Here is a 12087-nt window from a genome sequence, read left to right on the forward strand (position 1 = left end):
CCAGGGAGCACGTGTCAGTGTCCAGGGAGCATGTGACCGGCCATGTGTCCTCAAAAGCAAAGCTCACGGTGATTACCGCTGTTCATAAGGAAACCTGCAAGTAAGCCTTATGGCCATTTCTTTGCCTTAGGGGAAATCTGTGCACTGCTAGGGACGTGGGGAAACTGGCTCTCAGTCCTTAGTTTGAACACAAAAGGAAGGGGGTGCCTGGGTGGCTCAGTGGGTTAAGCCTCTGCCTTCAGCTCAGGTCATGATCCCGGGGTCCTGGGATCGAGCCCCGCATCGGGCTCTCTGCTCAGCGGGGAGCCTGCTTCCTCCTCTCTCTGCCTGCCTTTCTGCCTACTTGTGATCTCTGTCAAATAAATAAATAAAATCTTAAAAAAAAAAAAAAAGAAAGAAAAGAAAATGAACACAAAAGGAAGGGTGTTCATTTAACCCTCAAGTGCCTGAGTGGGCCCCTTTAAGAGGAAAGCCAGGAGGGAAAGGGTCATATGGGTGTGACTACTGTCAAAGGGGGCCAGGACAGAACACTCTGTGTCTTCCCCCCAGCCCCCACCGCAGCTTCTTTTCCTCAGTGCTCCCAAGGACTCCACCACCACCATGGAACCAACCAGAATCACAGTCCATCCCGGACCCACTGGGAAAGCCAGCTCACGTCCTACTGTTTCCCTCTGCGGGGAGTCCAAGGACTCCCTCTCCTGGCCAGCCCCATGCTCCCTGCCGGTCTTCCCCAAAGGTGAGTTTTGATGAACACCTCTCTTCTCTGGAAAGGGAGCAACTGAGCAGAGATGTTCCCATATGACCCAGGATGGAATGACTGGATGAGATTTCTGTCCGGGGCCTGGCGGGGGTCGTCCACAGCTGGGCAGAAGCAGCTGGGATGACGGTGGCGAGCTGAGTCCCTACCACCTGACAAGGGCTCCTGGCTCTAGGAAGCTCCTGGCTGCAGAAGAGGGACTGGGCTAAGCCGTCACACTGGAGAACTTCACCTTGTCTGGTGCACACATAGGACGCAGGCTGCCTGTTCTGAGTCTCTGTCCTGCAGGCCTGCCTGAGTCCGAGACCCCTGAGACCCAGGCAGGATGTGAAATCTGGGGCTCGTGATGCTGGTAAGCAAAATCATAGCCACTCAGCCCTTCGTGATGCTGGTAAGCAAAATCATAGCCACTCAGCCCTTCCCTCCCTAGCTGTTTATGGAACCACACTTCACAAGGTCAAGCAGGCCTGGCTTTGCCCCTGGGGATACAGCAGTGAACAACAGACACTGACCTTGCCCTCAAGGAGATGCTTTTCTAGTGGGGGAGCTGCGGGAAACACACACAAATAGCTCTATAACATGCAGACGAGGCCAGCAGGCGGACGGAGGGACAGAAAGGAAGGGGGAGTGAGACTGGGCTGCTGGGGATGGCCTTGGGAGACTCAGGAGACGCAGGCAGGGAGCCAGAAAGGGGCTCCTACGGACCCCTGGGCAGAGGGAACAGCATGGAGGGCAGGGCAGCTGTGTGGGGAGCGAGGGGGTGGCGCAGGGAGACGTGGGCCGCACACGGAGCACTCAGGGCCCTGGTAAGGAGCACGACTTCTCTGTAGGGATAATGGGAGGCAACCAAGGAGTTAAGAGCAGGGGAGTCACATGATCTGATTTACTACTGTAAAGGAGCTTCTGGCTGCCTGGGGAGCACAAGTGTGCGTGTAAGTGGAAGCAGGCAGCCAGCTGAGCAGCCAGCACCATCCAGGCAAGAGCCGGTGGTCATGGTGACATGGAAGAGGAGGAAGCAGTCAGGCTCCGGGTAGACTTGGAAGCTAGAACTGACAGGGTTTCCTGAAGGACTGCACATGGGGTGAGAAAGAATGGAGTCTAGATTCACGTGTGCATGTGGATGTCCAGCTATTCCAACACTACTGAAAGGACTCTCCGGGGCACCTGGGTGGCCCAGTCATTGAGCCTCTGCCTTCGGCTCAGGTCATGATCCCAGGGCCCTGGGATCGAGTCCCACTTTGGGATCCCTGCTCCTCAGGAAGCCTGCTTCTCCCTCTCACACTCCCTCTGCTTGTGTTCCCTCTCTCGTTGTGTCTCTCTCTGTCAAATAAGTAAATAAAATCTTTTTAAAAAGAAGAAGAAAAGATCATCCTTTCTCCATTGGATTACCTTTATTTACTCCTTTGTCGAAGGGGAACTGGCTATGTTTCTGTGGGTCTATGTCTGGGCTCTCCATTGGGTTCCGTCGCTATATTCATCTAGCCTTTCACCAATACCAACCACACTGTCTTGACTAGCGCAGCTTTACATTAAGTCTTGGAGTCAGGAGGTATCTCCAAGATGCTCCAATGTTGTTCTTCAATATTGCTATTCTGGGTCTTTTCCTCCCATACATACCTCACAATAAGTTTGTCAATATCAACTAAATAATTTGCTGGGATTTTGATTGAGATTACATTTAACCTATAGACCTAGTTGGGAATGGGGTGCCTGGGTGGCTCCGTAGGTTAAGTGAGTGACTCTTGATGTTGGCTCAGGTCTTGATCTCAGGGTTGTGAGTTCAAGCCCTGCATTGGACTCCACACCCAGTGTGGAGCCTACTTTAAAGAAAAAAAAAGATCAACTTGGGAAGAACTGACATCAACACTAAGTCTTCCTATCCATGAACATGGACTATCTTTCCATTGAGCATGACTTAAACTTTTTTTTCTTTTCCTTTTTTTTTTTTTTTAAACTGAGGGGCACCTGGGTGGCCTAGTTGGTTAGATGACCAGCTGTTGATTTCAGCTCAGGTCATGATCTCAGAGTCGTGAGATCAAACCCCATGTCAGGCTCCATGCTCAGTGCAGAGTCTGCTTGAGATTCTTTCCCTGTCTCTCCCTCCCCAAACTGGCTTGCTCTCTTTCTCTCAAAAATAAAAACAAAGGGGCCTTTGGATGGCTCAGTCAGTTAAGTATCTGAATTCAGCTCAGGTTGTGATCTCAGGGTCCTAGGATGGAGGCCCATGTCAGGCTCCTCCCTCAGCAAGGAGCTGGCATCTCCCTCTCCCTCTGCCCCTCCCCCTGCTCATGCTCCCTGTCTCTCACATAAATGAGCAAAATCTTTTTATTTTTTTATAAGATTTTATTTATTGGGTGCTTGGGTGGCTCAGTCAGTTAAGCGTCTGCCTTCAGCTCAGGTCATGATCCAAGGGTCCTGGGATCGAGCACCGCATTGGGCTCCCTGCTTCGCAGGAAGCCTGCTTCTCCCTCTCCCATTCCCCCTGCTTGTGTTCCTGCTCTGTTTCTCTGTCAAATAAATAAATAAAATATTTTAAAAATATTTTATTTATTTGTTTGAGAGAGAGACAGAGAGAGATCACAGAGGAAGAAGCAGACTCCCCACTGAGCAAGGAGCCCAATGTGGGGCTTGATCCCAGGACCCTGAGACCATAGCCTGAGCCAAAGACAGACGTTTAATGACTGAGCCACCCGGGTACCCCAGCAAAAAAAATTTTTTAAGATTTTATTTATTTATTTGAGAGAGAGAAAGCTAGCATAAGCAGAGGTAAGGGCAGAGGGAGAGGGAGAAGCAGACGCCTCACTGAGCAAGAAACCCCATGTGGGGTTTGATCCCAGGACCCTAGGATCATGAACTGAGCTGAAACCAGATGCTTAACCAACTGAGATACCCAAGCACCTCAATTAAAAAAAAAAAAAAAAAAAAAAAAACCTTAAAAAAATAAATTACAAAATAAAAAACACTTTATTGAACATATTAGGCAAATATCACTGCCTAAATTTAAGGTGTACAATGTTACTTTGATACATTTATATGCTGCAATATGATTGCCTTTGCAATATTGTTGCTATAGTCATTATACTGTGCATTAAATCGCTACGGCTTATTTAAGACTCTTTACAATTCTGTACCCTTAAATATCATTTTTGGCCCCAATTCCCTATCCCCTGGTAACCACCAGTTTACTGTTCTTTTTAGTTTGGCTCTTCTAGGCTCCGTGAGTGGTATTACGGAGTGCTGGTCTTTCTCTGACGTCCCTCACTTGGCCTCATGTGCTCCAAGATCACTCACATTGTTGCAGATGGTGGGGTGTCCTCCTTTCTGACCGCTGAGCCGCACGGGGTACCTGGACCAGAGCCCTTTTACCCACTTGTCATTTGATGGGCGCGTAGGTCGCTTCCGGATCTCAGCTACTGTATAAATGCTTCAGTAAACCTGGTAGTGCAGGGGCCCTGGGGGGTGGGGGGCTCAGTTGTTAAGTGTCTGCCTTCAGCTCAGGTCATGATCCTGGGGTCTGGGGTCTGAGGATGGAGCCCCACACTGGGCTCCTTGCTCGGTGGGGAGCCTGCTTCACACTCTTCCACTCCCCCTGCTTGTGTTCCCTCTCTCACTGTATCTCTCTCTGTCAAATAAATAAATGAAATCTTTAAAAAAAAAGATTTCATTTATTTATTTGACAGTGAGAGATCACAAGTAGGCAGAGAGGCAGGCAGAGAGAGAGGAAGAGAAGCAGGCTCCCTGCAGACCAGAGAGCCCGATGCGGGACTCGATCCCAGGACCCTGAGATCATGACCTGAGCCAAACGCAGGCACTGAGCCACCCAGGCACCCCTGAAACCCTCTTCTTAATCAACTGCTTTCTCTCCTCCCCACCTCTGCAAACCAACCCAGCTCTTCCCCTGTATTTCACAGGAAGAGAAGGTGTCTGGGGAAAAGGACCCAGTCTTGAGAGTAATTGGCCAACGCATCTGTGAAAGTGATGACGCAGCGTGGCTCACGTGGCTGAGCTAAGCTCAAGTGTCCTCTTCTCAAATACTGGAAACTTATGGCTGGACCTGACCCCTCATTAAAGCTACACTGACTTCCCTGCAGAGAAATTTCCATGTGATGTGTCTTGGTGTTTCAAGTTCAGAGCTGGTTGTCAGTCCTTCTCTGCAGCACAGCTCAGATTCCCCCACTCTGTCTTAAGGAGGTGACCCGCCCGTTTCTAACCCCACCATCCGGCCGACAGCAGTCTCACATCAGGTCATATCATCAACTGATTCAGGTCCCACGAGCGCCATCGCCCTTCCGCCCCAGAATGCCTGCCCGTGGTGTTCCCATGACCTTACAGGTGCCCTGCTGCTCTCCGAAGGCTTCCAACGGCTCGTCAGTGCCTCCAATACAATCAGAGCTTCTAGTGGCTGTGCTTAGTCCCATGGCCCCGGGAAAGCTGCCTTGTCAGATCTCAGCACTCTCCATTCTCCCTCACATCCTCTGTTGGGGAGGAAAGCTTCTCCTAATTTCTAGTGGCTTCTTCTCCCACCTCGAGGTCCTTGTCCAAGCCCCTCCACTGACATGAGCCCTCCCCTTACTTCATCTGCCTAAGCCCCACGCCCAGCCCTTCACAGAGTCCAAGATGGGTGCAGCTGCCCTCCCTAAAGACCCCTCCCCTGCAGCCCCCTGCAGCCTCCCTCCAGACCCCCTCCAAGGACTGCTACATTTTGCAAGGAATTAGCTTAGCTGCCTTGTTAGATGGACCTCCTCCCAAGACGGTCTCTACCGTGACACGTATCCCCGGTGACCCTCCCAGTGCTTTGCACCCTGCGCGCACTGACTGTGAACCAGCCATGTGCAGGATTCCTACACACTGGGTTCCACCGAGGGCTTGCCGGGGAGAAAGCAGAAGACGCACACAGTAACTTTGTTCCACGAGTCATTTAGTGGACTGGGGCAGGTGACTGAACAACAGGCTGCGGGGTAAGGCTGGGAGAGTAGAGTTCTTGCTTGTCCTCCCAGGAGCCAGCTGTGTCATGGATGCTTGTAAATTTTCCAAAATAGCCATCTGCTGTTGGGCGAGCTGGGTCTGGAGCTGGAGATTGGCGTACATACACTCCAGGAGGCCCAGGCATTCTGTGGGCTTGTGGTCAACTCCTGAGGGAGAGCAGAGGAGGTGCACCGGGGGCAGGAGGGAGACGCGGAGACCGTACCGCGGTGGGGAGCGCTCCAGCTGTCCCCGCACAACTCAGCCCGCGCGCACTGGTGCTCGGCTGTCACCTACCCGGCCACACTACTTTAACTGGAAAACTGTCACTGGGATTTGTTCCTTTCTCCCTTGCCAAAATTCCCCCCATAGTACTTGTGATCACATAGCCTGGTCTGCAATCACTTGTTTAATGGTTGTCTAAGCCCCTCTCTAGCACGTAAGCTCCGGGAAGGCAGGAGGCTCTGATTCCTTCGCTGTTCTATCCGCAGCACCGAGAAGCGTGCTGGTGTCTAAGTATTCAGAACGTACTGAGGAGCGAGTGAGACGATCCTTCCACAGCCTGGTGCGGCGTGGGGTCAGCGGGGACCCGCAGTGCCTCCTGTTGTCTCACGTCACGTTGCTCCTGTTCTTAAGGACTACAGCCGGCTCCGGGGTAACTCTGGCAGTGATGTGCCTATGTCTTATGTATTTACTGGCCTTGGCTCCTTTGCTAAACTCTGAGGTCAGCAAACACTGTTGTCATGACCTGTCGTATGGTCTAGTGCTGGTTAGGCCCTGCAGGTGTCCGTACCCACGCATTCCCCCACGGGAATGTGAGCAACTGCCTACCGTTTCCTCCCCTGGCCGCTTTTTAACTAAAGTTACTAGCGAGCAATACAATTTTCCTTTCGGTCCCGCCTAGCCCAGTAAATATGCGAATAAGGAAACCAACACAAATTGGTCGAAAACGCTATCAGTTGACCTGAACAATCAGCAAGCTGCCAGTGACCTGGGGTTGGTACCAGATCAACAGGGAGAGAGCTCAGGCCACTTCCTGCGTGCAGGCCCTCCCCATCCAGCGCTGGGTCCCTTGGGGAAACCTCCCCCCTCCCCAAATCCTTACCTGAGGGCGGCTTTGTTTTCTGGATGTTCAGGGAAGTGGCCGGTGGGGAACTTGCTGGAAGATTAATAAAGCTAGGGGAGGGTTTGGCTCGACAAAGAGGCACAGCATTACTTTCCTCTTTGGCTGGAACAAAATCAGAGGCAACTAATCAGAGTCATTTCTCACAAGGGATGGCCTTTCTAACTCGACCCCTGCCTTTGGTCTATGAACACAGGTACCAAGGCCCTGCACTCAATAGCTCCAAAGGAAGTGACGTAAGACAGACAAAAAAGAAGCCACAGTGGAAGTAAGGGAAGCCAAGCAGGGATGGGCTCAGCTAACACCTGACAAGTTCTCGTGGACGTGTGCCACGTGCTTACTCCTGTGCTAGACACTCGCGCAACACAGGGTCTCGAACTTGTGGCTTCCCAGGGACTATCTCTTTGGGAGATGAATAGCACACTGATGACGAAATGTGAGATATAACCACTCAAGGACCAGGGCGCCTGGGTGGCTCAGTGGGACAGGCCTCTGCCTTCGGCTCAGGTCACGGTCTTGGGGTCCAGGGATCGAGGCACATATCGGGCCCTCTGCTCAACAGGGAGCCTACTTCCCCCCCAACCCCTCTGCCTGCTTGGGATCTCTGTCAAATAAATACATAAACAAATAAATAAAATCTTAAAAAAAAATAACCACCCAAGGACCTAAACAATGTGCTTCTGACAATCTGGGTGAAAATGAGAACTTTGTTGCTATTATTGTTATTATTATCTCTAAGACTTATTTATTTGAGATAGAAAATCTCAAGCAGACTCTGCCCGGAGAACGGAGCCAGGTGCAGGGCTCGATCTCACGACCTGGAGATCATGAGCTGATCCCGCATCAAGTCAGACCCTCAGCCAACCGCGCCACTCAGGTGCCCCCAAAACAAGGCCTTTTATCTCGTAGTTATCCTACGTATGTGACTGGATGCAGAAATGGATGCTTTCGGAAAGGAACAAGAGCTCAAGACAACTCTGGGAGTCGGGGAAGACCCCCGGCCAGGAGAGGGTATCTACCGGAAAAGATACTTCAAGTGGCGGGGAAAGAGGCTCAGGAGAGCAGGGGTGCCAGGGGGGGCCCTTCACAACAGTGAGCCTGAGACTTCAGGCTTTCTCCTGAATCCGGTGGAAAGCCACTGAGCCTTTTAGGATCAGAAAATGTGATAAAAACTCTATTTTATTAATTTCCAGGAATTAAAAGAGACTGGATGTGGAAGTTCTTGAACGGGGAAATACATGACCTTGGGCACAAATAATTAAGTTAGAAGGGAAAAGTGCATTTGTAGGGAGAAGGTCATGGGTCCCACAATAGACATGTGTCAATTTTGTTTAGTGAGCAACACTTCCTCTGGAAAAACTACTCTTCTCAGATTCCAGGCCATTCTGGTTGGGACACCAGGCCCGGCTTCCCAGGAGGAAAGGGCGTGGGACCCAACACAGGCCAACCACGGTATCTCATCCTCCGCGGCCATGTGGCTGATCCAAGCGTAAGCACGAGGGGCCGGGGGGAGTGCACAGACGGATCCGGCTGTCCAAGCAGTCTGCTTTCTTCTGATCTGCTATGCTGGGAAAATGTGAAGTTGGGGCAGAGGAAAGCTACTGAATTTGGCCAGCGTGCTGCAAGGAGCAGACACAAGCAAGAGAGCCCAGAGCAGAGTGCCGGGGAGATGGACGGACTAACGGCTGCCGGCACCACGTCCCTCAGTGCAGGCCCGGAGGCCCCCGCTCCTGCAGGGCCTTCTTCCTGTCCTGCGAGCATCTCAGCTTCCCTCCCAACTGCACAAGCCTCCGAATTTCCTTGTTTACCCAAGGAAGTCTGAGTTGGGTTCCCATCCGATTAACGTAACTCACATTTTGGACATACTGAATGAGTGGAGACGAGACAGTCCAAGTAGAAATGCCTAGAAAAACAGCCAGAGGTAGCACTGAGCTCAGGGGAAAGGTCAAACTACCAGGCCAGCCCCAAAAAGGGGATAAAGAAGGTGCAAAAATAAATCAGCTCTCTAGAGTGAAAAAACAGGAGAGCAAAAACGGGACCTTGGGAAGCTCTTCCTCGGGAGTTTCAAGATGAGAGTGGCCAAGCGTACAGAGGCGGCGGATGGAGAGGCAAAGCAGCTGAGTCTCCGAGGGAGACCGCGAGTCACTGCCAGGCCGAGATCAAGGGGGACAGAAAGACGGACTCCACCGGCTCACTTGCACACCTAGGAGACAGCTCGATGCCCGCGAGCGTCCACCACTGACGATGCCACAGCAAGCAGACCTGCACGGTTGTGACTCTCAGGGAGCGGACAGCGCTGCGGTGTAGACAGCCACTAAGCGACTCTCAGGGAGCGGACAGCGCTGCCGTGTAGACAGCCACTAAGCGACTCTCAGGGAGCTGACAGCGCTGCCGTGTAGACAGCCACTAAGTGACTCTCAGGGAGCTGACAGCGCTGCCATATAGACAGCCACTAAGCGACTCAGGCAGTGGATAGCGCTGCGGTGTAGACAGCCACTAAGCGACTGAGCATGTGCGTCATTCCACCGGGAAGTGTGAGAGAGCACCTAACCTAGAGCCCATCTGGACAGCCGGGGACTGTGTTCCCCAAAGCGATCCTGTCTCAGCCGGGATCTGGGGATGAAGATACAGGACGGCTGTCTTCAGAGGAAACAAGCCTGGGGCAGAGGTGTGACAGGTAGGTTGAATGAAAGAAGATGTCATGTTCTTGTCCTTAACTCCAAGTGCAACAAAGCCCCCCCCCCCCCCCCCAGCAGGGGACAGAGAGTCCTCATAGCTGGGTGCCAGGCTGAGGTCCTCTCTACTTGGAGACTCACTGGGCCTATGAAAATGCAAATCTGTTGGGGCACCTGGGTGGCTCAGTGGGTTAAAGCCTCTGCCTTCGGCTCAGGTCATGATCCCGGGGTCCTGGGATGAGCCCCCCATCAGGCTCTCTGTTTCCTTCCTCTGTCTGTCTGCCTGCTTCTCTGCCTACTTGTGTTCTCTGTCAAATAAAATAAAATCTTAAAAAAAAAAGGCATATGAAAATGCAAATCTGTTTTATTCCCTACTACTGCTGGTGAAGGTGAAGGAAATTCGTCTTTGGGGGTTTTTTTAGGCTGCGTTTGCGCATTTTCCAAGCCCGGCTGTAGGCCCCCCCATCTCCTTTTCCCCACGCCTCATCTGACATTTGAAGGCTCGTGCGGGATGGTAAGAAGACAGAAGCTGAAACGGGGGGTCTCGTGATTACTGTCACCATTGGAAAAAATCTAACTTTAACTTCCATACAAATGCACTTCTCCACAATTCAGTCCCTTCCTAGGTGTAGGAGGATATATTTTCCACCAGGCTGGCAGGTGTGAAGGTGTGAGGAATACTGACACACAGTGCACGGGAAGGAACCACACCTCCGGCAACACAGAGGGGAAGGAGGCTGGGAAGCAGCTTCGGGAAGCAGAACACAGGAAGTAAAGGGAACAGGTGCTTTATGGACATTACCTAGTGGGAACAGGTGCTTTATGGACATTACCTATTTCTCACAATGACCGGAAGACATTTTACGGTCACATTTTATCTGAAAAAAACTTAAGGTAGGAAATTTGCTTAGGATTCCACAACTAGCCACGTGGCAGTGCTGGGGTTAAGTCCCAGCCTGGGGGCTCCATGGTCATGCTCTTTACCAGCCCCGACGGCTCCGTCTAAGCTGTGACACAGCCGCCTCTCCGGTAGGAGTCATCTACTCCACCCATGGGGAAGTGGCTGGTTCTGCAGTCGGCAGCTCCAGGCACCCCCCAGTCGGCTGAGCGGGACTGCGGGGGACTGCGCCGCCCCCCCCAAACGGAGTATCTGTTTTCTCTTCCCACCACTAGGTCTCCTGGAATCCCTGCGCACGAAGTCGTGTTCTAAGCAGTAAGAGGGAAACAAAGGAAGAACAATGTATTCCGTCAACGTGTCCTCGAGCAACTATCCTGTAACAGATCCAGTTCTAGGCCCTGGGAATACAGCAATGTTCCCGTTTATTTATTTATTTTTAAAGGAAGGTCTAGGCCCAGAATGGAACTCAAACTCATGACCCGGCGCTCAGGAGTCACAAGCTCTGCCGACGGAGCCCGCAAGGCGCCCCAGCAACGTTTCCATCTGAAGGGAAACCGTAGAACAGCTGCAAATACGTTCCACTTAACAGAGAGAACAGTGGGGGAAGTCTATATATACAACTAGAATCCTTTTCCCGAACTCTGAGCAATTACGGAGGCCTGGCTTTGGTGTGTGTGGGGGGTGGGTGCAGGGCCTCGGACACACACCTTCTCCGCTGGGACGGCCAGCACGCTGCTCCATCGGGACACCAGCAGGTGCGGTGCCTGGGGAAGAACCACAGCGTTACGGGCCCGACAGCCCGCGCTGCCACCACCAGCGACGGTTCCGGCTCTCTCCGGCGCATCTCGGGAGGCGCGCGCGGGAAGGGAGGTCCTGCTGCACGTCCCGGCCGAAGCTGGCGGCCGGGGTCGCCGGCGCTCTCGCGGGGCTGCGCTAGCTCGCAAGCAGGTCTCCGCCGCTGCTCCCGCTGTCCAGCACCGAGCCGTCGGGAACGACGCCCAGAGCTTCGCGAGGAGCCTCCCGCGAGCGGGGCCTCCCCCACGGCTCCGTCCCGCAGCGGCAGCCCCCTGCCTGCCCTGCGCGGCCCCGGCTCCCCTCCCCACGCCGCACCCCTGCTCGCGTGGTTTTCGGTGCGGGGCCGGGAGTGGGGCGCAGGAGGAGGGCGCGGGGGAGCCGGGACCGGAGCCCCGGGGCGCGCTGCGGGCCGGACAGCGGGCTGGCGTCTGCGGGAGGCGCCTGCGGAGCGAGCGCGGGGGCCGCGCGCGGGGTCTCGCCGCGCGCCCCGAGAGGGGCTCTGCCACCCAGCCGGCCCCAGCGACCCCGCTCCCGAGGCGGCCCGCGCCGCGGCTCCTCCCGCAGCTAAGGCTGGGCAGGGCCCCCCGCGGCCCCGGCGCACCCCGCACGCCGGCCGGCCCGGGCACCTCACCTGCGCTGTTACTCTAAAGCCTCCGGCCCGGCACCCACCCTCGCAGTTGACACACATGCGCCGTGGCGCGCCGGCCAACTGCCCCGGCCTCCGCGCCTGCGCAGACCCGCGCGCCGCACGCGGCCGGGAGCGGCCACCCTACTGCGCAAGCGCCCGCGCCCTCCCCGTGCCATCGCCGCGCGCTCTCCATCTAGCTTGCCCGGCCGTTCCGGCGTCGAGGGCGGGGCTAAGGAAGCCGATTGGCCG

At 54.1% G+C, this 12087-nt stretch overlaps 1 protein-coding gene across 1 annotated transcript; it reads right to left on the bottom strand.

Moving 5' to 3' along the window:
* Positions 1 to 5658: 5658 nt before the first annotated feature.
* TSACC (TSSK6 activating cochaperone) lies at positions 5659 to 11953 on the bottom strand. The gene is made up of 4 exons (XM_059145581.1): positions 11842 to 11953; positions 11123 to 11179; positions 6825 to 6947; positions 5659 to 5889 (listed from the first exon to the last, which is right to left on the bottom strand). The coding sequence occupies exons 2-4, from the start codon at positions 11154 to 11156 to the stop codon at positions 5672 to 5674; spliced, it is 375 nt and encodes a 124-aa protein (XP_059001564.1). The 5' UTR covers positions 11157 to 11179; positions 11842 to 11953; the 3' UTR covers positions 5659 to 5671.
* Between the last annotated feature and the right edge of the window lie 134 nt (positions 11954 to 12087).

Source organism: Mustela lutreola, chromosome 14 (assembly GCF_030435805.1).
Source record: "Mustela lutreola isolate mMusLut2 chromosome 14, mMusLut2.pri, whole genome shotgun sequence".
Taxonomy (NCBI): Eukaryota; Metazoa; Chordata; class Mammalia; order Carnivora; family Mustelidae; genus Mustela; species Mustela lutreola.